The sequence below is a fragment of the Festucalex cinctus genome, chromosome 11 (assembly GCF_051991245.1).
Source record: "Festucalex cinctus isolate MCC-2025b chromosome 11, RoL_Fcin_1.0, whole genome shotgun sequence".
Lineage (NCBI taxonomy): Eukaryota > Metazoa > Chordata > Actinopteri > Syngnathiformes > Syngnathidae > Festucalex > Festucalex cinctus.
In genome coordinates this window covers 19551980-19573793 of record NC_135421.1, presented here as the reverse complement: position 1 = coordinate 19573793, position 21814 = coordinate 19551980, and the positions used below count along the sequence as shown (strand labels likewise).

Here is a 21814-nt window from a genome sequence, read left to right as displayed (position 1 = left end):
TTTTTTCCCCCAACATAAATTTTCTACTTAAAAAAAAAAAAAAAAAAAAAAAAAGTTGTATTCTGAAACCGAAGTCATATTCCTAATATGAATTTGTAATATTACACTAATACCTTTTCAATAATAAAATCCTATTTTCTTTCCCCTAGTAAAAAGCCTATCTTGAGAATCAAGTCATATTCTTTTCTTTTTTTTTCAAGATAAAGATGATTTTTTTTTTTTTTTTTCAAAAAATAGATGTATTTTTCATCAAAAAATTTAAAGGGATACTTGACTTATTTAGCCATTTTTGGCAGTCAAACAATATTTTACAATATTTTACCTATAATAAACTTGCTGTCGACTGAAAATGACATGACAAGGGCTCAGGTCAGGCCAATCACAGCTCAGCTTGTGAATGTCACATGACCAAACCTAATAAACAGGTGAGCCGTGATTGGTTACCTGAGCCCTTGTGATGTCATTTTCAGTCGACAGCAAGTTGCAAAATGTGTTTCTAAAGGTACTAATTGTACGTGAAAAATAATGAAAATATCAAATTAATTATAGACAAAATCTTAACTTTTTATTACTATAATGAGCTAAATAAGTGAAATGTCCCTTTAATTGGTTTGGTTTAGTTTAGTTTAGTTAATTTGGGCATAATACATATAAAAACAAGACAAAACAAACAAACAAACGTTAGTAATTATTTCAAAAAATTGAAATCAAGTCATTTTTTTTCTAGAAAGTCCAAACTTATAGTTAGTCTTTTTCCCCCAAGAATGTAAAAATTAAAAACTCATTGATGTCTGCATTATTTTTTATTTAAAAAGACAAATCCAGTGTTTTGCTTTCATGATAAAGTTTTTTTTTGTGCACATTTTGGCTCTAGATTGAAAAAAAAAAAAAAAGTGAGAAGGTGCATGCACACCAGTACATTAAACACTAAAGTTAGAAAATATTTGTGTGGAAAAACAAGAGAATTGACTCACAGTGAAATTAGAAGGCGTGTCCAGTTAGTTGTGCACAGTCTACTAGGACGGACAGGGTATGACAACTCGCCTTAGCGGTGGGCGTGCTGCAGGGCGAGCAGCGGCGCCCTCTGCTGGTACTGCTCCTCCTTGGCGGCGGCGATTCGACTCGTCAGATCGCACGCTTTCTCCAGGAAGTTGACCAGCGTCTGTTCAGTCAGCAGAGATGCCAGGATCTGGGCCAGGCTGATGGTCCACTCGTCCGGCGGTGCTGACAGGCCCTGGTCCTGGTCCCGGTCGGGTCCCGCCGGCCTGGCGGTGGCCTCGCCGATCTGCAGCACCAGGCTGGTAACCTTGGCGATGGCCTGGAAGAGTTCGTTCTCCTCGGGGTCACCGTGGAACAGGCTGCACAGCGTCTTACAAAACTGGATGAACTCTCGCTGACAAGATATTAACAAGGAAATTCAAGTCAAGTTTTTAGTCAAGATTTTTTTCACAATTTCATGATTATTGAGTGCACTTGGATATAAAATTAAACCGCTTAAAGAAAAAAAAAAAATCAGATTCAGCAACATCAAAGAAATTAAATAATTTACCTGCTTCATGAGGGGAAGTGGTTGGTGCACATCCTTCTCCTTGGCCAAGACTAAATCCCGAAGCATCTGCTTCAGCTGCTCCTGGTAGTCCTTCGCCACCTCTTTCCCATCAGCCCTTTCTTCAGCAGCCAAAACAAAAACAACTCGATAAGCAAGTGGGGAAAAAAAAATCAAATCCACGTCTCAATCTTCATCCCACCTGAGGCCACGCCCACGTAGAGAGGTCTGCCGGATGACACAGACGGAATCTTCATCTCAGACGAAGACGAGCGCTCCTCGCTGTCAGTCAGAGCTGTCCAAGTTGAAAATGACGTCGACGGCATCAGAAAGTTGCCGTTAAATTAAACATTTCGGCAAAGATGCGAGGAAGACTCACCGGGAGGTAAGTGAAGACGGTAGAGTAGCTTCACCTTGTCGCTCAGCTCACCACAGTACAATATGTCTGATACAACAAAGAAGAAAAGGGATTTTTTTTGGAGGTATTATATTATTATTTTTTAAAGGTACTATTATTTTCTCCAAAGTATTTTTTCAATGTTTTTTTTCCCTTGAGAAAAATGTCCCCCCTGGAGAAAAAAATTGCAATTTGCTGACGGGGTGGAAAAAAAAATTGAGAAAAGTTGCGGAAAAATACAAGGAAAGATGACAAAATATTAAGATATTAAAACTCATTCACTGCCAGTCATTATAGAAAATTTTTACATTTACAATACTCACGTGATATTCCATTCAATAATTATATATAAACCGAATCTACCAAATAACAGAATAGACTCCCTACTTTTTGTCCCGTCCCGTTCTTTTATAATTGACAGCAGAAAAATGTAGGTTTGCCAAAATACAGCCATTTCTCCCATGGACTCTGAAACTGTGTTTATTTCCTACAAAATGGGGCAATGATGTCATCTACCGGTGGTTGGGCATCAGTAAAGTTGTTTCCAAGTTTGATATTTACAGTGGAGCATGCTCAGATTCGGCCCATTTAGCACCGCTCTAAAAAATACAATTGACAAGTATACTTGTCAAAGGCAGTGAATGAGTTAAAAATTAATTGGGAAAAAAAATGTTGATATTTTGTAGAAAAGATATATTTATCCAGAAAACATCTTACTTTTGTGTGAAAAGTTTTATATTTATAAAGGAGAATTAAATGTAAGATCATGACAATGGTGCCATATTTTCTTTAGATAAAAAGAGAAAAAACGTAAATTACGAGAACAAAGTCATTTTTCAGAGAATAAGGCTTTTTGCCAAGATAAACATATTAAGAGAATATCATAAGGAGGGTTTTCAAACAAATTTCTCATTTACTTTCTGCGGTTAATAACAGCTTGGAAGTCAACCAGTGTCATGGATCAGACTGTTTGAAATAAACACTTAAGCAACCAAGTCGTCAGTCACACTCCACCCACCGAGCCAGAGGGCAAAGTCCCTGAAGGAGAGCAGATTGTGTCTGTTGGAGTCCAACAGGACGAAGGTGCGATGGGCCAGGGTGTCGGCGTGACGCCGGCAGCCGCCCGCCGGCCACGGGGCCAGCAGCCCGTACAGGCTCTTGAACTGCGGCAGGTCCAGTCGGTACTGGCGCTCCAAGTAGGAGACGCCGCGCCGCCATGACGCCGCCTCCGCCGCAGCCACCGCGCTGATGTCGCCCCAGTACAGGCTGATGAAATGTTCCGTCTGGATGGAAATAATACCGTCACTGACAAGCTTACAGTATATCAGCAGACAAATTGTTCAACAATGATTCCAATTAAATATTGTAATATTAAGAGCATAATGCTGCAAAATGTTTGGGATTTAATAGAAATAGTCTTCTTTTTTTTTTCCTTTCTTTTCTATTTTTTTTTCACTTTAGGTAAATGAGGGAAAATGGCCAAGAAAAAAAATACAAATATACATTTGACAAAACTTATACATCATAATATTGTGAAAAAATTACACAATACTTTTCATCATGTTTTTCAACAAAAAGTCACTTACTATTAAGTAATATTGCTAATATTATGAATAATAAGTTGTAGGGGTGTGAATTGCCTAGTACCTGACGATTCGATTCGTATCACGATTCGATTCGATACCGATTAATCCCGATACGAATTTATAAGTCGATTGTTGCGATTTTTTTTCATTCAAATTTAGAAAATACTAATCAGTAAGCTTGTAGAGTGTAAGATTTATATGAAAATGTATTATTTATTCATCTGAAATTTCAGTCTTATAGAGGTTGTAATCTGTTTCATGTTTGAACAGCATTAAAATAAAATATTAAGGCTTAATGTTCCGTTCATATAACATTCTTCCATGCTCAAGGTGTGAATCCTAACCCGAAGTCAGACGTTTTGTTGAATATTTTTCCAAGTTTAAAAATCGATTCACACACACACACACACACACACACACACACACACACACACACAAAAAAGGCAATGATGATAAGACGTTGAATCGGTAAGACTACCGAATGAACAATTCTGAGCTCTTAAAAAAAAAAAAAAAAAAAAAAAAACAGAAAAACGATTTTTTTTTTTTATTGAATCGATTCGAGAATTGCGCGATGTAGTATCGCGATATATTGCTGAATCGATTTTTTTTAACACCCCTAATAAGTTGTGATATTACAAAACTAGTTTTTGTTTTTAAGGGAATGAAGTGAGTAAAAAAAAAATTACAAGAATAGTTGTTTTTTTTTAACTAGATTAAGTGCAATTTCTGCAGAATTTGCATGGGAATGCTAAAAGCTGAATGCTAAGATTTGAATGCAAGTGGAATGCTTATGAAGTAAATTCAGAGATAAATTATGACCTCCTGGTTAATGGACAATGCACTTTACCAACTGTGCCACCAAGCTGAAGCATTCCCACAATTAATAAAGTGTTGCAATTTGACAACACACACAAAAAAAAATACATTTTTCATAGTTTTTGTGTAAATTATTTTTTAATTAATGAGAATCTGAAAAGTGGTGAAGAAATTACCTTGAAGAGGTCATAAATGTCAGCCAGGTTTTCCGCAGAGATGGAAACGTCTGGAGTCACCACTCTTAACTACCACAACACGCACCGATATATAAGCAGTGTCGTTAGCATTCGCGTCAGCACAATCATTAGCTTCATTTCTCACAGCGTTTTCTTTGGTTGTGTCCTCATGTGCCTGCAGGACTTGGATTCTGTGTCGACAGCGAAGCCTCTCGATCTTCCTCACCGTCAAGTCTCCGAACCTCTGACCAAGAAAACACATGAAAGACTTGTATTTTGAAAAAGCAACATTCTATGTTTTTTTTAAGACAGTCATTTCACACACTATATTTTGGAAGCTAATGAAGTTTAAAGTATGTAGCTATGTTTAGCTGACTGTTAGCATTGTTAGCATGGAGGCTAGCCAGCTTGATGACATTTTTAAGAAGGATTTTCAGACATTTTTATTATCTCTTTTAGACAGGCCAGGCTTCCCGTTTAGCCGACTATTAGCATTGTTAGCTCAAACGCTAGGTAGCATAATAAATGGTTTTCAAACCTTATTTAACAGATACCTAAAACACCTTTTAAGAATCTGTTTTATTTGAGCTGGGATTCCTGTTTAGTAGACTGTTAGCATTATTAGCACAGATTTAAACAAGCAGGCATGTTAGGATTTTTATTTTTTAAGTGGAGAGCATACATGATGTGCCCTGTCTTTTTACATAACTTCTGGTTAAAAATATGACAACAACAATGGACCTGTATTCTAGCTAATTAGCTCACTCGCTAGGTGCTAGCTGCTGTTGACTCACTTCATAGGCATCAGTGATGAGCTGTGTTATGTTAGCCTGGCCCGCAGCTGGAGCATCTGCCATGTTGTTGCTGCTTCCATTTGCAGGGGGCTGAGAGATCTCGCCAGGAGATGACTGGTCACTTCCAACATGCTCCAGAAAACTGTAACAGGCCAGTAGCGTGGTGTTAATGTACCCATTGATGCTATGCTAACAACGCTAACACAAATGTATGTACTTGTATGCCATTGTTTTTTTGTTTGTGAAGTACTCCTGGGTTCAAACCTAGACTACTGTCACAGTTTTCTTGCATTCCCACCTCTATTATGACTTTGATTCTTCCAAAGCTGACAAATCTATGTATCGTCATCATCATTCTTGCGGTTTTAACCACAAATAAGTAGTCATCAATCTTTGGAAATACCTAGCGAGGACCATAAGTGCCTGTCCGTCGTCCACACGGGTGCAGAGGCTAGCAGCGTTTGCCTCCAGCACAGCCAGAGACAGTTGGAAGATGGCCTTGATACCATGGAAGAAGAACCAATCCACCACGCACACGGCACTGTGGAAGGGCAGCACGCTGACAAAGATGGTCAGGAACCAGGAGAGAGAGACAGACGACAACGTGGAAAGGTCCGGAAAATGATCGGCCAGATCAGGGAGATGCTCACTGATCAGCTGCTCGAACACCGACTGGTCTACTTGGGCACCTGCACAGTAGAAAGGTGGGCCCAGGATCAGAAATGCAGTTCTTTCACGATATAAATGCTAATTTTAGTATGTTAACATTGAATCAAATCATTAGAATTCCCAATCTTTTTGACCGCCTTTTGTACTTGTGTCCTATGTTACTATGTTTTAGCAAACCAACTGTTATTATGTTGGGATTTCAACCATTCTTGTTTGAAATAGTTACCAACTACATCCAAATATCTGAAATTCTTACTGATCTGTTTGTTATCTTGCATACCAATGGTCAGCATTTTAGCAGCTGACCAATTCTCAGTCATTGGGAGTACCAGTACCAGTCTACAGATGTAGATGTGAAATCTTCACCAATCTTTCAATCATGAGCACTTTCCCAACACTAATTCAAATGCTAATGCAAACGCTAATACCAAAGCCGCTTACCGATCACCCGCCTGTTGAAGTAGTCAGGTAGCATCCGCTCACAGATGGCCACCAGCAGCCAGAAAGCTTCTTCTTCTTTGGCGTACAGCAGCAGCACGGATGCCAGTATGTTCATCGACTAGCATCACAAAGCTAAGTGTTAGCACAGCAACTACTGAGATGTTAGCATTTTAACAATTATCGACAAGAGTATGTAGCTGCAAAGCGTGATGTGAAATCCTCACTAATTTTGTCTGAGCACCTCATATTCTTTTATGTTTACTATATTACTATGTTTTAGCATAGCACGTTAGGAACTATCCTTTTACTTCACCCATCTGGCTTAGGTTGTGATCTTGCTAAATGTTAGCATACCAACTGATAGTATGTTAGCGTTTCTCTCAACTAATTTTTATTTCATACGTTGTACCGTCTTTTTTACTCATGTTGCTATCTTGCTATAAGTAGTGCACCATCTATTAGCATGTAGCATTCTATTCTCATTCAAAATAGCACCAAACTCATAGACAAGATGTGTAATCATTGCTCATCATCATCTGTTTTTGTACCTTTTCTATTCAAGTTGCCATGTTAGGATGTTAACATTTGACCACTTTCAACATGAAATAAATGATCAGGCCAGTCATACCTGACAATATCCGATCTTGGGGTTGCGGTGGGCATAGGCGGTGAGCACGCGGCGGAGTGCGGCAATGCCGGTGGGGTTCTGGAAGGCAGGATGGTCTGGTAGGGAGCGGTGGAGGTCCCGCTCGATCTCGTCTGTGGTCAGGCTGCTCTGACCCATGGACTCCTGCACCAGGCCAGCGTAGTAGCCCGGGTGCGAGTCCAGATCGGAGAACGCGTCTGCAAGGTAAAAAAAAAAATATGTTGCTATGTTAGCTTTAGAAATAGTAAGCAACTGCAAAGCAAGATGTGAAATCCTGAATCTACCAGGTTTACTATCTTGCCATGTGTCCGTTCGTTGAACCGTTAGCGTGTTAGCATTTCAACCATTTTACTATATAGCATGCTGCAGGTCAAGATGTGAAAATTCTCACCAATCTGCCTGGGCACTTCCACTTCCTAGGTTGCTATATTGCTGTGCAGTTTGTTAGCTTGGCAACTATTAGCATTTATGCATCTAATGACATAGCTGTCAGCCCTCTTATGTTGAAGCTAGGTTGTTTGTCCTTCTCACCTGAGAGCATCATCCACAGCTCACCCCGCAGGGACTCTGGTATCCCCATAGCAATCAGTCGTTGGACCTTGTCAGTGCGAAACATGTGGACGCCACGGCCAAATTCAGCGAAGTGTTCTTCCCACATCTTCTCTTTCAGCGCCTCTATATTCTGGACAAAACAACGATTATGGTGTAATACCACAATATTTTTCCAACATATCCAATATTCCGAATCTCGATGCACCTGCTTCAGCTTACCTTGTTGTTACTTCCTGGGGTGTTGTGATGAAAGGCTGTCATGAGAGCTTCACTGTTGACTGTGTTACGAAGCACCTGCTCCTCCATCTCTTCTTCATCCGAGCACGCCGTGTCATAGTAGAAGGTGTAGTAAGGGTTGGGGCAGCTCTGATGCAGGAACAACAACAAAAACCAACATGTGCATTCCTGGTCCAGACACACTAGCAAAGACCATGGATAGACAAAGTTCTTTCTGGCCCACAAGGTATTTACATAGAAAACTGTTCATGATCAAAAGTCCTGAAATATTTGTTGCATTAATTTAGCCATTTTCATTTCAAATAAGTTTCTTAAAATGATATTTATGATATCTTTGCATTAATTTTTCTTGATAATTGGTAAGCGTTATTTTATTATTAAAATAAACACATTTTGGCATTTAATTTGTATTTGTCGATCTTGACGTTCAGTTATTTGATTATTATAACTAATGCATATTTGGGGGAGAAAAAAGTGTACAATTTTGTATAAATATTTATCATTGCTGTACTTTATGAAGTAGATGGTTAATCAATTGTAATCACATTAATTTAAAGCAATTTTAAAAACCCACCATGATTTGAATCATTAAGATGCCTTTTTCCATATATTATGTCTTTCATTTGTGTATTCATTTTATGAAATTGGTAAGAATTTGTAATTGTATTAACATTTTAAAAAACAAGAATGATTGACTATTAAAAAAACTTTTACGTATTTTACACCTATTATTTTTTATTAATTTATCCATCATTTAATTGATCAATTGTAAATAATACTATTCCAAGAAATATGAGAAATTAAAATTAGTGAGAAGTGAACGTATACCATTACATATGCGATTTTTAACCCAAAAATTGAATGAATTATACTTAAATTAATTATAAATAATGACATTCATCATTTATTATTAAACTTTCACATATATTAGATGGCATTGTTTTTTTTTTAATTCATTTATCTCATTTACTAACTGGTTGATTGATTGCAAATATTTTTTTAAAATAGTTAAAGGCGGGGTCAGGCGGGTTCACTCAGGAAAATGCACTACATAAATACAGGATGAAAAGCCATGAACTCCTTCTCAATCTACACCTCTGGGCTTCTGTTAATGTGGTGGTGATTTTTTCCTAACCCGCCACCACCTAGCCTGCATTTTGCCATTTTGTGTTTGTTTTGTCAACAGCGGGACGTTTCTGTGGACAGTCAGTTGTTTAACCCTCCAGCCAATTGCAGAGTGGTGGGTGGCGGGGGGCGTGTCACTCACTGTCTGCAGACGGGGCCGGGCGAAATTGTGTGCTGCATGACGTCACTCCCGCGGCAAATTGACAGCACGCACTGATTTTTTTTTCTCACTCACTCACTCACTCGTACAAGCTTGTGTGAGTGAGTGAGCATTTTCCTGAGTGAAAACGGAAGACCCCGCCTTTAAACAATTTTATATATCGATCTACTAATTTTGTTTATTTGATTAAAAAAAAAAAAAAAAAAAGAAGACTTAGCGTACCGCGGTCCTCTTGGCATGTCGGCTGGTGCGAAAGGCCGACTGCATGAGGTGCAGCGAGCGCAGCCTGCAGTTGAGACTCTCCACCAGGTCGTCGCGCTCTTGCAGCTCGATGAGCTGGAAGGCCTTCTTGGAGCGCACGCTCACGATCACCGGGTTGGGAAGCGCGCACGTGCTCTCCGCCTTCTCCACAGACACCACCTGGTAGCGCGTTCGCATTTCAGCACGTTTTGTTTGAAATCATTAGCATATCAACTGCTTGCTATCACGTTAGCATTTAATAAATTTGATAGGACAAATAGCACGAGGGCAAGAACAAATTCTCACCTCTGAGAGGGGTATGAGGAGGATGCATTGTCCCTCTTCTCGGCTCGAGAAGCCCAAGTAGTTGTCGGTTGTGTAGAGCGTGCCGGCCGTGTGGCAGCGGGCGTGCGGCGTCCACACGGCGCACGACGCCACCTCGTGGAGCCTCTCGCTGCGAGGGAGTCGGAACAGGGCCAGAACGTACTCTCGCAACGCCTGCTCCTCCAAAACCCTAAACAGAAGACCATATTTGGCAGACGTGTTCAAATGTGTATAAGTTGACTCACAGAATAAAACTCTCAGAAACCATGTCTGGAAACACACAGGTCGGCCATTTTGGTTCAAAGTAACCACTGAAATTGGAAGTTAACGTTAAACATTTCTTAACAAAATGTTATATGTGACCTCACTAGTTTAAACGTTATTCTTATTAATATTACATTCGTGGAATATGAGTTATGAAGCAAAATCCGGCCATTTTTATCCATCTCAAGGGGCAGCCATTTTGCCCCTTCCTGTCGACTGACTATGACATCACAGTTGCTCAGGGCTCAGGCAACGACCAATCACAGCTCACCTGTTTTCTGAAACTGAGATGGGGATTGGTCGTTGCCTGAGCTCTAAGCAACTGTGATGTCATCTTGAGCAAAATCCAGCCATTTTGATCCATCTCAAGGGGCGGACACTTTGCCTTCGTGTCGACTGAAGATCACATCAATTTTGCTCAGGGCTCAGGCAACAACCAATCACAGCTCACCGATTTTCTGAAACTGAGCTGGGATTGGTCGTTGCCTGAGCCCTGAGCAACTGTAATGACAACTTGAGCAAAATCCAGCCGTTTTTATCCCTCTCAAACGGCTGCCATTTTGCCACTTTCTGTCGACTGATGATGACATCACAGTTTCTCAGTGCTCAGGCAACAACCAATCACAGCTCACCTGTTTTATGAAACTGAGCTGTGATTTTGTTTGTTGCCTGAGCCCTGAGCAACATTGATGTCATCTTCGGTCGACAGTAAGTAGCAAAATGGCCGTCCCCTGAGATGGATAAAAACAGCTGGATTTTGCTGCTTAACTCATATTTCACAAAAGTATTACTAATCAGAATGTCATATTTAGACCAGTGAGGTCACATATAACATTATTGTCAAGAATTTTTTAGGGGTTGACTTCCCCTTTAAGGCGTAAACTGGTCATTTCCAAGCTTTTTTTTTTCTTTTTTGAAAATTCAGCCCCTGATGCTAGTTTCGCTTCATAACATGAAATTTGCTAGGCATGTCTAGACCCGCATTTTATGTTTTCCTTCAGAAATGCTACATCTATACTTTTTTTTTTTTTTTTTGTCTGACTACTACCAAATTTGAAGCATGTACAATGGACAGATGGACAACAGAAAATGACCAAGTCTGACCTTTTGGTGATGCGAGCCGGCTGTTGCAGCACTCGGTCCAGCTCCAGACCTTCGCTATCTAGCAACCGGCGCAGGGCGATGTCGGCCAACTGCCCCACCACTCCGAAAGCCTCGTCCAGGTTGAGGAACATGGAGAAGTCCCGCTGCCGCTGCCTGGTGCTCACCCGGATGGCCTCAGTCATGAATCCGCCGGAGACCCGCTCCAGCCGAATCACCTCCGCCCAGGGAATCACAAACTTGACTGTGAAAAGAAGACAGAGGATGCTATGCTTAAGCACCAAAACACACAGATTGGTCAGGTCACTCATAAATTGCAAATACATAATTTAATAAAAATCAACTTTTTCTTCATTAACAGAAGAATACATTCATATTCAAAATGTTTATAATTTAAAAATAAACATCTTCTAAAAAAATAATGTTAATAAAAGTGTATTAAAATATGTAAAATTGTTTAGCATTTATAATTAATTTATACTTAATAATTTATGGAAAAAATACAAATCTGATTCTTGTAAAATATGCAAAGCTGTTTATTTTGTTATTCATCATTAATTTAAATATACTTATTAAAGAGGTTTATTTTTTTATATAATTAATGTTTAAAAAAAAATGTGTAATGTATGTAAAATATGTAAAATTGTTTAGCGTTTATAATTAATTTATACTTAATAATTTATGTAAAACATAAAAATCTGATGTTTGTAAAATATGCAAAGCTGTTTATTTTGTTATTAATCATTAATTTAAATATATTTAGTAAATGAAACAGGTTTAATTTTTTTAACATAATTAATGCTCATTATTAACAATATTTCTCATGAATTTCCTTACAATTAATCAACCAAAAAAAGGTTAAAAGTAATTTAAATGTGCTGAATGTTTTAAAATATAACTATCATTATTAATGTTATAATTAACTTTAATAGAATTATTGAATCAACTTTTTAATAAAAGAAAAATTGTTTGAAAATGTCCAAATGGGTTAAAAATTATGTATTCTATTCTCACAATTAATGTTATTTTAATATTATTACAATTAACTGACCAATTAGTTTAAAAAAAATAATAATTTATTCTTAAAGTGACACTCCCCCTGGATCCTTGATCCTTTGATTTATTTGTTGGATATATTCTTGGATAATTTGTCTCATGACCAAAAGTATTTGCTTCATCTCCTCTTTATGACTGCAAGAAAAATGATAACCATCAACTGGCTGAAACCTGAACCACCCACAGTTGCACAATGGTTAAAAAAAATCAAACAGATGTACTCAATGGAACAATTGACAACACAACTGCAGATGAGGGTTCCTATTTTTGAAAGAAGATGGGGACCAATCCTGGACCTTGTTCGATAGGGTATTGATACCCTGGGTATGTGGAGGTCTTTTTGTTGTTGTTGTTTTTCTTATTATTTGTATTTGCATGATACCAATTGTATGTAAAGGCCCTATCTCAGGACAATTATTGTTATGTTGTTGTCAGTTTTGACAATAAAAGTTAAAAAAAAAATGAAATTATTTAAAATTATAAAATAGATACAAATTTTTGAATGTGTTGAAATAAAATTCTCGTTATTAATGCTACTGTATATCAACCAATGAAACCAACCAATTTAGTGCAATTGTGTAACCAATTTTAAAGAAAGAAAGAAAAAAATAAAGCAAATCAAAATGTTTGATTTTACAAAACATTTTTTTGTATTATCTACAATAACTGAATGAGTTGAACGAACACTACGTACCTTCTTTCCCCAGCAGGAATGAGTAAAAGGCCATGTGGTTGATGCTGAGGTAGAGGAGGCCCTGACGCGGCACCTTCCCCTTCCACGTGCAGCACGAGTAGAAGGTGACCAGCTTCTCCGACGACGGCAGCCCGAAGTGGCGCTCGAACTTCAGCAGAGTTTCGCGAAACTTCTCCGGGTCGTCCTCCTGGGCAGCCTGACGGCCGCGGGACTCCTCCGCAATCAGGCCCTGACACAAATCATTCGCCATCAAATAGCGATCATATTACGGTAGTCGTATGACACATGAAAGTCATATTTTTTCTTTTGACTCAGTGGATTATTACTAATGGTCCCATTGTCTTGTATTGCGTGCCCCACCTTGACTTTCCCTCTGACGAAGCTGGCCACGTCCTCTTTGTTCTCAAAGACGGACAGTGAGTGCAGCAAGTTGTGTGCAAGCCAATCCCAGTGCTTGTTCACTTCCTCCATAGCGGCTCCTGGGCGGATGGGGAGGGGGTTGGGGGAAGACACGGTGGGATGGACAGCAATAAAAATAGAAAACAAACACACACGCACACAAGCAAATAATAAATATGGCTTGGGTGGACGTACCGCTAGCGATGATCCAACTAATCTGCGAACCCGGGATCTGGAGGAGGATTCGGAAGGGCGTCACCCTGGCATTAGAGTCCAGCACCGTGTCGAGCGCCCCCACCAGGAGGCCTGCAGACACACACCACAACACCTTTGATCTTGCAAGGTCACTATGACAACACGTTCGCTGTTTTCACGATGCAGTAAAATTCCACTAGTTAAAATGTGACTCAAAACATTACTATTATTTGTCTGTCTGGTGTATACAAAGATGATTTTTTTTTCCCCTAACACTTGACTGGAGACTTTTTAGGGAGGCATTTTTTTTCCTGTCTCACATGGTGTAAAATGTGTTCTTATCTTTTCATTTTAGCTTCTATAACCATTTTTTTTCCCATCCAAGTTGAGCCGCGTGAAGGCGTGCCACTGTAGCCTAGCAATGCGCACAAAGGCCTCTGAGGGAAGGGGAACATACCGGAATGTTCTCCCTTCCCTGGCCACCCATCAAGTGTGAAAGTAAACAACCAAGAAAATCTTCCGTGGCCGGCCACTTCCCAAAATGTGTCTGTTCGTGAGCTCTTCTGAAATGTGATGTCAAAATTGGGCCAATAAACATTATCCCGCCCCCAAACCGTGTTTCTCCATCAATGACTTCACAGCTAGGCTGAGTGAAGAGCCACCATTTTCAAGCAACATTTTGAGTCTTAACTACAACTGGTGGGTATCGATACCAGGTACTGAAATTGGGCTGATACCAGCCTTATTTCAAGGTATTGCTGTCGATACCATCTACCAATACTTAAGGAAAAATAAATAAATAAACTGATATCAAATCTCCTTGTCAGTAGTTGAAAGAAAGGTCTTTCTTCACAATTTTTTATCATTGTGTAAAAGGAAATTTTGTGTATTAAAAGTAGCAGTGGTATCTGTGCTTGGTATTGGTCCGTACTCAAGCCTACTCACACTGGTATTGGTCAGATTTCACTGAGAGAATATCTTATTGCTTGCTTAAGCCCAATTCACACTGACTGTGGAACGGACGCGGTGCGTTCTCCGTACGGCGGCCGTATGGACGCGCAAGGATAGAACGCATTCAAGTCTACGTGTCAATTCACACCAGCTTCGGTGCGGTGCGTCTGCGGTGCGGAACGACTGTGGCGATGCGGAAGGTCTAGCAAGGCAAGCGTTCCATTTCTTCCAGACGCCGCATGCGGATTTTCATGAAGCTGAAGAAATTACATGAGCGGGACAGAAAATCAAGCATCTCGCATTAAGGTAAATCCTGTATATTTCAAAATAAAACAAGTTTGCGAACTCGTTTTTTGGGGAGGGAAGCTAGCTAGCTCCATAACATGACATCAGTCGGACATTTAAGACAAAAAATTAGCTCAGAATAAATTAAACACGACAAAATGACACTATTTAAACACAAAACGTACTTACCCATGGAGAACAGCCATGGTAGAAGTCCCAGAAATAATTTCCAAAAAGCATATCGATGTGACAACAGGCAAGCGTGGCTATTGTTTACAAATAGGACTCTATATACACGGTTGTTATTGGGTGAACTCAACTCGCCAGCGTGAACCCCACGTGATCTCGTGGTCTGTCGGGAGTAGATTTCTGGACACGCAACGCACGAAGTGTGACTTGCAGTCTTTGCGGTGTCCGTACGGCCCACGCACCGCGGCTGTACCACAGTCAGTGTGAATGGGCTTTAGAGTATCGATCGATTGATGAAAATTACATATAAAATTAGTTCCCCGGTGTCTTCATAAGATAACGTTAATTACAACACAATTTACATTTATTTATGGTCCTATCTCATGCAAATGTACTACTGGTCACCTACGAGTGTGGGTAACAATTTGACCCTGGAATGGATTATTTATGTAATATACTATATGAGCAACACACTTTTTGTTTTTTTTGTTACTGCAAATAACCAGACAATTAGAGCTGCGGAAATTACTTGGAAATTACATATTATGCCTTTAACAGTTGTTCATGTTGTAAAATTGTTCATGTTTAAGTTTGTATTATGTGATTGTGAGCAACAAATTACTTTTTTTTCATCACCATGTTGACAGCAAACTCACTCACCTGAGGAATCAGGAGTTAATAACTTTTACCTAGCATTTGTTTCCTAACTTTTAAATCACACACTGTGTCTTTAACGCAAGGGCACGCAAAAACAAACACAATGTGAGCAAGTGGTTAATTATTGTCTTAAAGGGGACACAAAAACCACAGTCGGGCAAGAGCAGAAGTCGTCACTCATGCGGTAAGTTTGCAACCTTTTAAAAGGAACTTCGACATTACAAGATGCATTTAAATTGAATTAAAGGTCGAGTTATCGTTTTGTTTGGGGGATTTTCAAGTGCAGCAGTTTTGTTTTTCAAGAGTGTGACCTGACGACCGACCGACCCACCCACTCTCCACCCTCACTCCCTCCATCCCCGTCCAGGTGCAGCGTGTGGTTCTACCGACCGCTAATCCTCCCGGCGGGCTCCCCGCGGCCTCTCCTCCTCTGCAGCAGGAAGAAGTCGTTGCTCCGCTCGGTGATCCACAGCTTCAGCGCGTTCTTCAGCGCCACTTCCTCCGGGTTCAGCCACATTTCTCAGCAGGGTGGGACCATCGGAGGGGGGAGACTGGCCCTCCGCCGCCACCTGGGAAGTCCACCCTGCCGGTCTACAGCGGCGCGTAGGCGGCTGGCTGCATTGTTCGCCACGCTCGGTTCGAACTCCGAACACTATTTGACGTCGGACTCGCTGTAGTCGAGACTCAACAGCTGGACACGCCGATCCAAGATTGACTCTTCTGCTTTCGGGCGAGATGTGTCACTCTGTTATTCTCATCAAAAAGCGCTCCGGGTGAATGAATGACGTCATTGACATCGTTTCCCTATCTTTACGTTTATTGCACTTACATTTTACTCAATAGTAATGTCAGGGAATGATTAATGACAAAAATATCTCAACGAAAGAGGAAGAGGGTGAGCACTTGTACTTTCCCTATTTCCACATTTCAGGAGTTCTTACTTCCGCAAAGGGATACTCGCTCTTATTTGATTGGATCTTCGCGCGTCACATGTTCAGGTGCTCACGCTCAAGTCCAAAAAAATTCACTTCTTAGAAAAAAATAAAATAAAATAAATAAAAATAATAATAATAAAACTCCATGTCAAATATCCACTTCATATGGAGGGAAATGTGATTTTTATTTATTCACTGAAAAAAAAAACTGAAAAAGTAACGCCACATAAATTATTTGCAAACAAAAAAAGTTTTGGGAAAAAAGGGATTGAGGAAAAAAAACATTCACATAAGATTGATCCATTACTATTTTACCATAATTAAAAAAAAAAGTCCTTACACTTCCGCAATGAGCCACTGAACCTTATTAAACTTTTTAGAGTAGAATGTTAATGTGTCACGTGCTCAAGACATAAATGGTCGTTGCTCCCGAATAAGATAATAGTCGGTATTAAAACTATTTAGACAAATGATTTCTAGTTTTGTGGTGTTTTAATTGATAAAACGTGCATTCTTATGTTTTCTTATGTTTTTTTTCTTATGTTATGTTTTCTTATGTTTTTATTAATATTTGTTGTTAGTAAAGTTGTTAATAGTTTAACAAAACACAATGCTTTCGAACATGTATTGTTTTTTTTGCAACATATACAATATGAACTATATATATATATATATATATATATATATATATATATATATATATATATACAGTATAGCATGAAGTGTGTAGCACCTGTTGAATGACGTTTTCGGCAGCCACAAATGGAATACCGGGCTGTCATTCCTTATATGGACATATTTAGGCTAAAACGGAAATTGGTACCACTTTTATTATTGTCCCCTCGACTTGATTTAGTTTTACCGCAAATTTGAGCGTAAGTTGAACTCCCTAATTAAAAGTAACGATTGAAAAATGTGTATTAAAAGAAACGCGTATTGATTTTTTTTAAAGTAAATTCATCGTGTCAGAGGGAAATGTAACAATGTCGGGAAACAGAGTGTTTTGTTTTGATCGGACTTTTTTTTGTCCTTGCTCTTTCCGTTTCCGGTCTTGCCAAGAGGAGCGGTGTGATTCTTTACTGAAACTTCAGCGTGACAAAATGCAGGTAGGAAAAATATTGTTTACTCTTTAAGTTGTTTTCGTAAAGCGTCTTTGATCGAGCAAACTAACAGCTGTTGTCACCTGCACTGTTTTCTTACAGTTTAGCGAGTAAGCTTCAGTACTCTGTGTGTTTTGTCGTAAACAACTCGATCGATATGTAGCTTAATAGGCGTCATGTGCCATTAAGTGATGAAAATGTTATGATGGTTCTTCTCACAGGACCCAAATGAGGACACCGAGTGGAATGACATCCTGAGGAAGAAAGGGATTCTTCCACCGAAAGAGGTCCCGAAAGATGACGAAGAGGAGGAAGACTTGGCTCTCCAGCAGCAGTCTGTTGGTAAGAATGTTTATTGTTTAATCGTATAGCAGCTGATTTAAGAGGAGAAAGGACTCGATTGGAGTGACGATTTCAAGCTGCACTCCTTTTAGCCAGCAGGGGGCGACAGTTAACACGTATCAAGCTAAACAGAATAAACAATATAGAAAAATTTGATGAATTTAAAAAAAATATATATAGTTTGCAAGTGAAATGGCTGTATTTGTGAAAGGATTTGTTGAAAATGTTTTTTAAAATTTGCAGCTATTTGCCTTGCTTTGTACATATTGTCGCATTTGCACATTATCACAAGTCTTCTGGTGTGTGTAGTGAAAACATATGAGAACATGACGCTGGAAGAGCTGGAGGAGAACGAAGACGAGTTTGAAGAGGATGACGAGGCGGCCATTGAGATGTACAGGTGAGCCCACAAGATGCCGCTGTTGGCCATCCCCAAATGCTTGCATATGGGCTGGCTCGCATTTCTTTTAGCGTCAACGGTCCTCGCTCCTCAATGGGTTGACTGCAACCTGGAAATTATTGTCCACCCTATTAAATGGAAACTCAAGGCACAAACTTCTTTACAATAATATATTAATGAACTTTACTGCCCCCCGGTGGCCATGGTGCACAGAAGGAGCAGTACAATGTAAATGTAAACTAAAGAATCACAATGCACAAACTGTTTAGTTGTTTATATTATACTTAAATATGTTATTGTATTGTTATATATTATCATCATGGAGGTTGCCATTGTGTAAATGTGTTCTTGTGTGCATTTAGACAAAAGCGCCTGGCCGAGTGGAAGTCCTCACAGATGAAGAATATATTCGGGGAAGTGACAGAGATCTCTGGTCAGGATTACGTCAAAGAAGTCAACAAGGCGGGAGACGGCATCTGGGTAGTGTTGCACCTCTACAAGCAGGGGTAAGTAACAACGACCACCCCTGCCATACACAAGTCATTTGCACTAGCTCAGTGATGGTCCGGTAACTGTAATTTATTCATATAATTTTCAAGTCATTCATCGGGCTGTAATAAAAACAAAACCCTTAAATGTTTGCCAATGAGAATGATGATGAAAGTCCTTTGAGAAAGAGCCAGGACTGGCGGAGAATGGAATTGGCGCATGTTGAGTAATGATTCCAAATGGAAGTTGATATGAAGTTGTTTGTTTGGCCAGCATCCCCCTGTGCGCCCTGATCAACCAGCACCTGAGTGCGCTGGCCCGCAAGTTCCCTCAGACCAAGTTCCTCAAGTCTATCTCCACCACCTGCATCGCCAACTACCCCGACAAAAACCTGCCCACCGTCTTTGTCTACTGTGAGGGCAACATGAAGGCGCAGTTTATCGGGCCACTCGTCTTCGGGGGCATGAACCTCACGCAAGAAGGTCAGTGTGAGGACACGCCCTTTTTTTCTTCTCAAACAATTACACAAGTTTGTATAAAGAAGTTTAAGCTATTTTTAAAAAATAGTAGTGTTTTTAAAAGGATATTTTCAGGTATTTTACCAAAGTTTTGCTAACGTGTATTACATTTTACAAAGTAGTCCCCCTTCAAAAAATTTTTAAAGATTTGATGTTTTCATTTTGTCTTTGAACTATTTTTTTGGATACTTTTTTTTTTTTAAACTGTTTATGTAGTTTTGGTAAAAATATTTGTACGTAGATTGTTTTTGCATTATTGCTTTTCAGTATTTAAAAAATATTTTCAACAATTTTTTTAATGTATTTGGAAACGTAAGAATTTTTTTTTTTTAGGTATTTAAATGTTTTGTTTTGTTTTTATTTTCTAGTAGTGCTAAAATATGCGTTCATGTTTGTAGATGATCATTTTTATTTATTTATTTTTTTGATTCCTTTTCAAGTTCTGAGGTTTTTATACAAAAACATAAACCACAAAACAAATCTGCATTCAGAGCTTGAATGGAGGCTGTCTGAGTCCGGCGCAGTCAAGACTGATCTGGAGGAGAACCCCCACAAGCAGATCCACGATCATATGATGTCATCCATCAGGTGCTCGCTCCCTACGCGCAACCACAGCGATGACTCGGATGAAGATTAAAAGACCTCCACTCACCACCCTTCTTTTTTTAATCACCACTTTTCATACCTTTATTTAAATCACCTGCCAAAACCTCTGCTGGCCAGGTTAACGATCATGTGCTCAGTCAAATCTACATGGACCCACTAAGGCCGGGAGCGCACAAACGCATTTCTACCATTAATGCCAGGAGCGCTCCGGTGCCCTTTTCCCTTTAAAGCTGGGAGAGCGGATATGTCATTTTGTTTTGTTTGACCAATTCTTGGTCTCTTAACTGATGAAATGCATTTGTAATGGAATAGATGACAAATAATAACTACCTGATTCACTGAGGTTATTACAACTGTGCTCTAGTGTTTAAGGTAAATATACCCGCAGATACAACACAGTTGTTTGTTGAGTTTTTTTTTTTTTTTCTTAAATATTGAAGGTCTCTAATAATAAACTTAGGTTTGTGTGAATCCGCCAGGTGTAAGCTCCGAAATCTTTTTGGAATTATGTTTCTATCTGCTTCAGGAACTGAGATATCAATTATTTTTTTATATTGTTGTTTTTTATATTGCCATACATTTTTTGGCGGCCCGCGGCAAATATTAAAAATAATTTTTCAATGCTGTTTAAAAAAAAAAAAGAGGGTGGATTAAACATTTCTAGCTACGCAAAGACACAAATTTGCAGCTAATAATTCAGTTTAAGAAATAAAAATAGTTTCATCAACTTGTTGCTTAGTGTCAAGGTCCAATTTGTGAAAACATCACATTAATGGTTCTTAAGTGTGGTCAGTTTACTATACCGATTGTTCTTATTGTGGTTCAGAATGTCAAGTTGGGATTCAGCTGCTGCTCAGTGGAGAGGCGTATCTATTATAGTGGCACACAGGGACCACTATTCGCCTTGCGACTGTTAGCAGTTTTCAATAAGTAACTGTACATTATATCAACAATTTATAATTGCTTCATTGATTTTTACCATGTTTAATAAATAACAAAAAATAAAAAATAAAAGTGGCCCTTGCAGATTTCTATTTTTCTGTATGTGGCCCTCAGAGGAAAAAGTTTGGACACCCCTGCCTTAATGGGTTAAACAACTCATTTCTATCAACATCTTTCTTTTTACTTTCATTCCCTCTCAAGAAACATTTTTAAAAAAGTGGTATTCTTAAAGTACTTTCAAATGATATAAAAACTGGTGTTGTTAAAACATTGTTTTGAAATGTTTAAAAAAAAACAACCAAGCATTTTACAAAATACCCTTTGTTAATAAAAAGTCAACGGTATGTTTAGGTGATTGCAAAGGAAATTCAAGTTTTCAAAAGTGTGTCAAAATAATTCAAGTGAATATTATCAAAAAAAATGAAAAATATATATACAGTTATACAAAATATTTAATGTGTATTTTTTTTCTCATTCAATTCTAAAAATATATTTGAAATATTTACAAAAGTGTCTACTTATATTCAAGTCATCTTAAAATAGTTAATAAAAATTAAACATTTTAAAATGAAAATTCATATATATAGTAAAATAATTCAGATATTTGAAGAAAAAAAAAAAGTAAAAGTCAAAACAAAGTATTAGTGATATTTTTAACATGCCTCTTCCCCAGCTTTCTTTCAGATAATGCACATTTTCAAATCTTCTGTTAGGCTAAATATCATAATTTCATTTTTAAATTACTGTCACACTATCAATAGCACAACATCAATACACTAGCTAAAAAGTGTGTGCGTGCGTGTTAAATAAATCAAGTATTTTAAAAATAATTATAGAGTATAATTAATAAGTATACGAGTATACTGTAATTATAAAATGTCAAGCATACTGTGTATCTTTTAAATGTTTAAGTATAAAGTGCCCACTCCAAGTAGCGAAAAGTGTCCATCCACTTTAATGTAGTTAAAAAAACCAAAAA

General features: G+C 38.6%; 2 protein-coding genes across 2 annotated transcripts; one reads left to right on the top strand and one right to left on the bottom strand.

The window, feature by feature from the left end:
• Positions 1-784: 784 nt before the first annotated feature.
• Positions 785-16422, bottom strand: tbc1d8 (TBC1 domain family member 8). The gene is made up of 20 exons (XM_077536566.1): positions 15894-16422; positions 13422-13532; positions 13188-13306; positions 12828-13056; positions 11081-11321; positions 9695-9902; positions 9371-9568; positions 7846-7992; positions 7606-7756; positions 7057-7271; positions 6429-6546; positions 5722-6007; positions 5319-5460; positions 4670-4768; positions 4525-4593; positions 2962-3226; positions 1926-1991; positions 1749-1841; positions 1550-1668; positions 785-1393 (listed from the first exon to the last, which is right to left on the bottom strand). Exons 1-20 carry the CDS (start codon positions 16018-16020, stop codon positions 1046-1048), a joined length of 3351 nt encoding a protein of 1116 aa, XP_077392692.1. The 5' UTR covers positions 16021-16422; the 3' UTR covers positions 785-1045.
• Positions 16423-17253: 831 nt separating this feature from the next.
• On the top strand, positions 17254-20620 carry pdcl3 (phosducin-like 3). Its single transcript, XM_077536567.1, has 6 exons — positions 17254-17544; positions 17760-17880; positions 18190-18280; positions 18643-18786; positions 19043-19251; positions 19779-20620. Exons 1-6 carry the CDS (start codon positions 17422-17424, stop codon positions 19922-19924), a joined length of 834 nt encoding a protein of 277 aa, XP_077392693.1. The 5' UTR covers positions 17254-17421; the 3' UTR covers positions 19925-20620.
• Positions 20621-21814: the final 1194 nt, after the last annotated feature.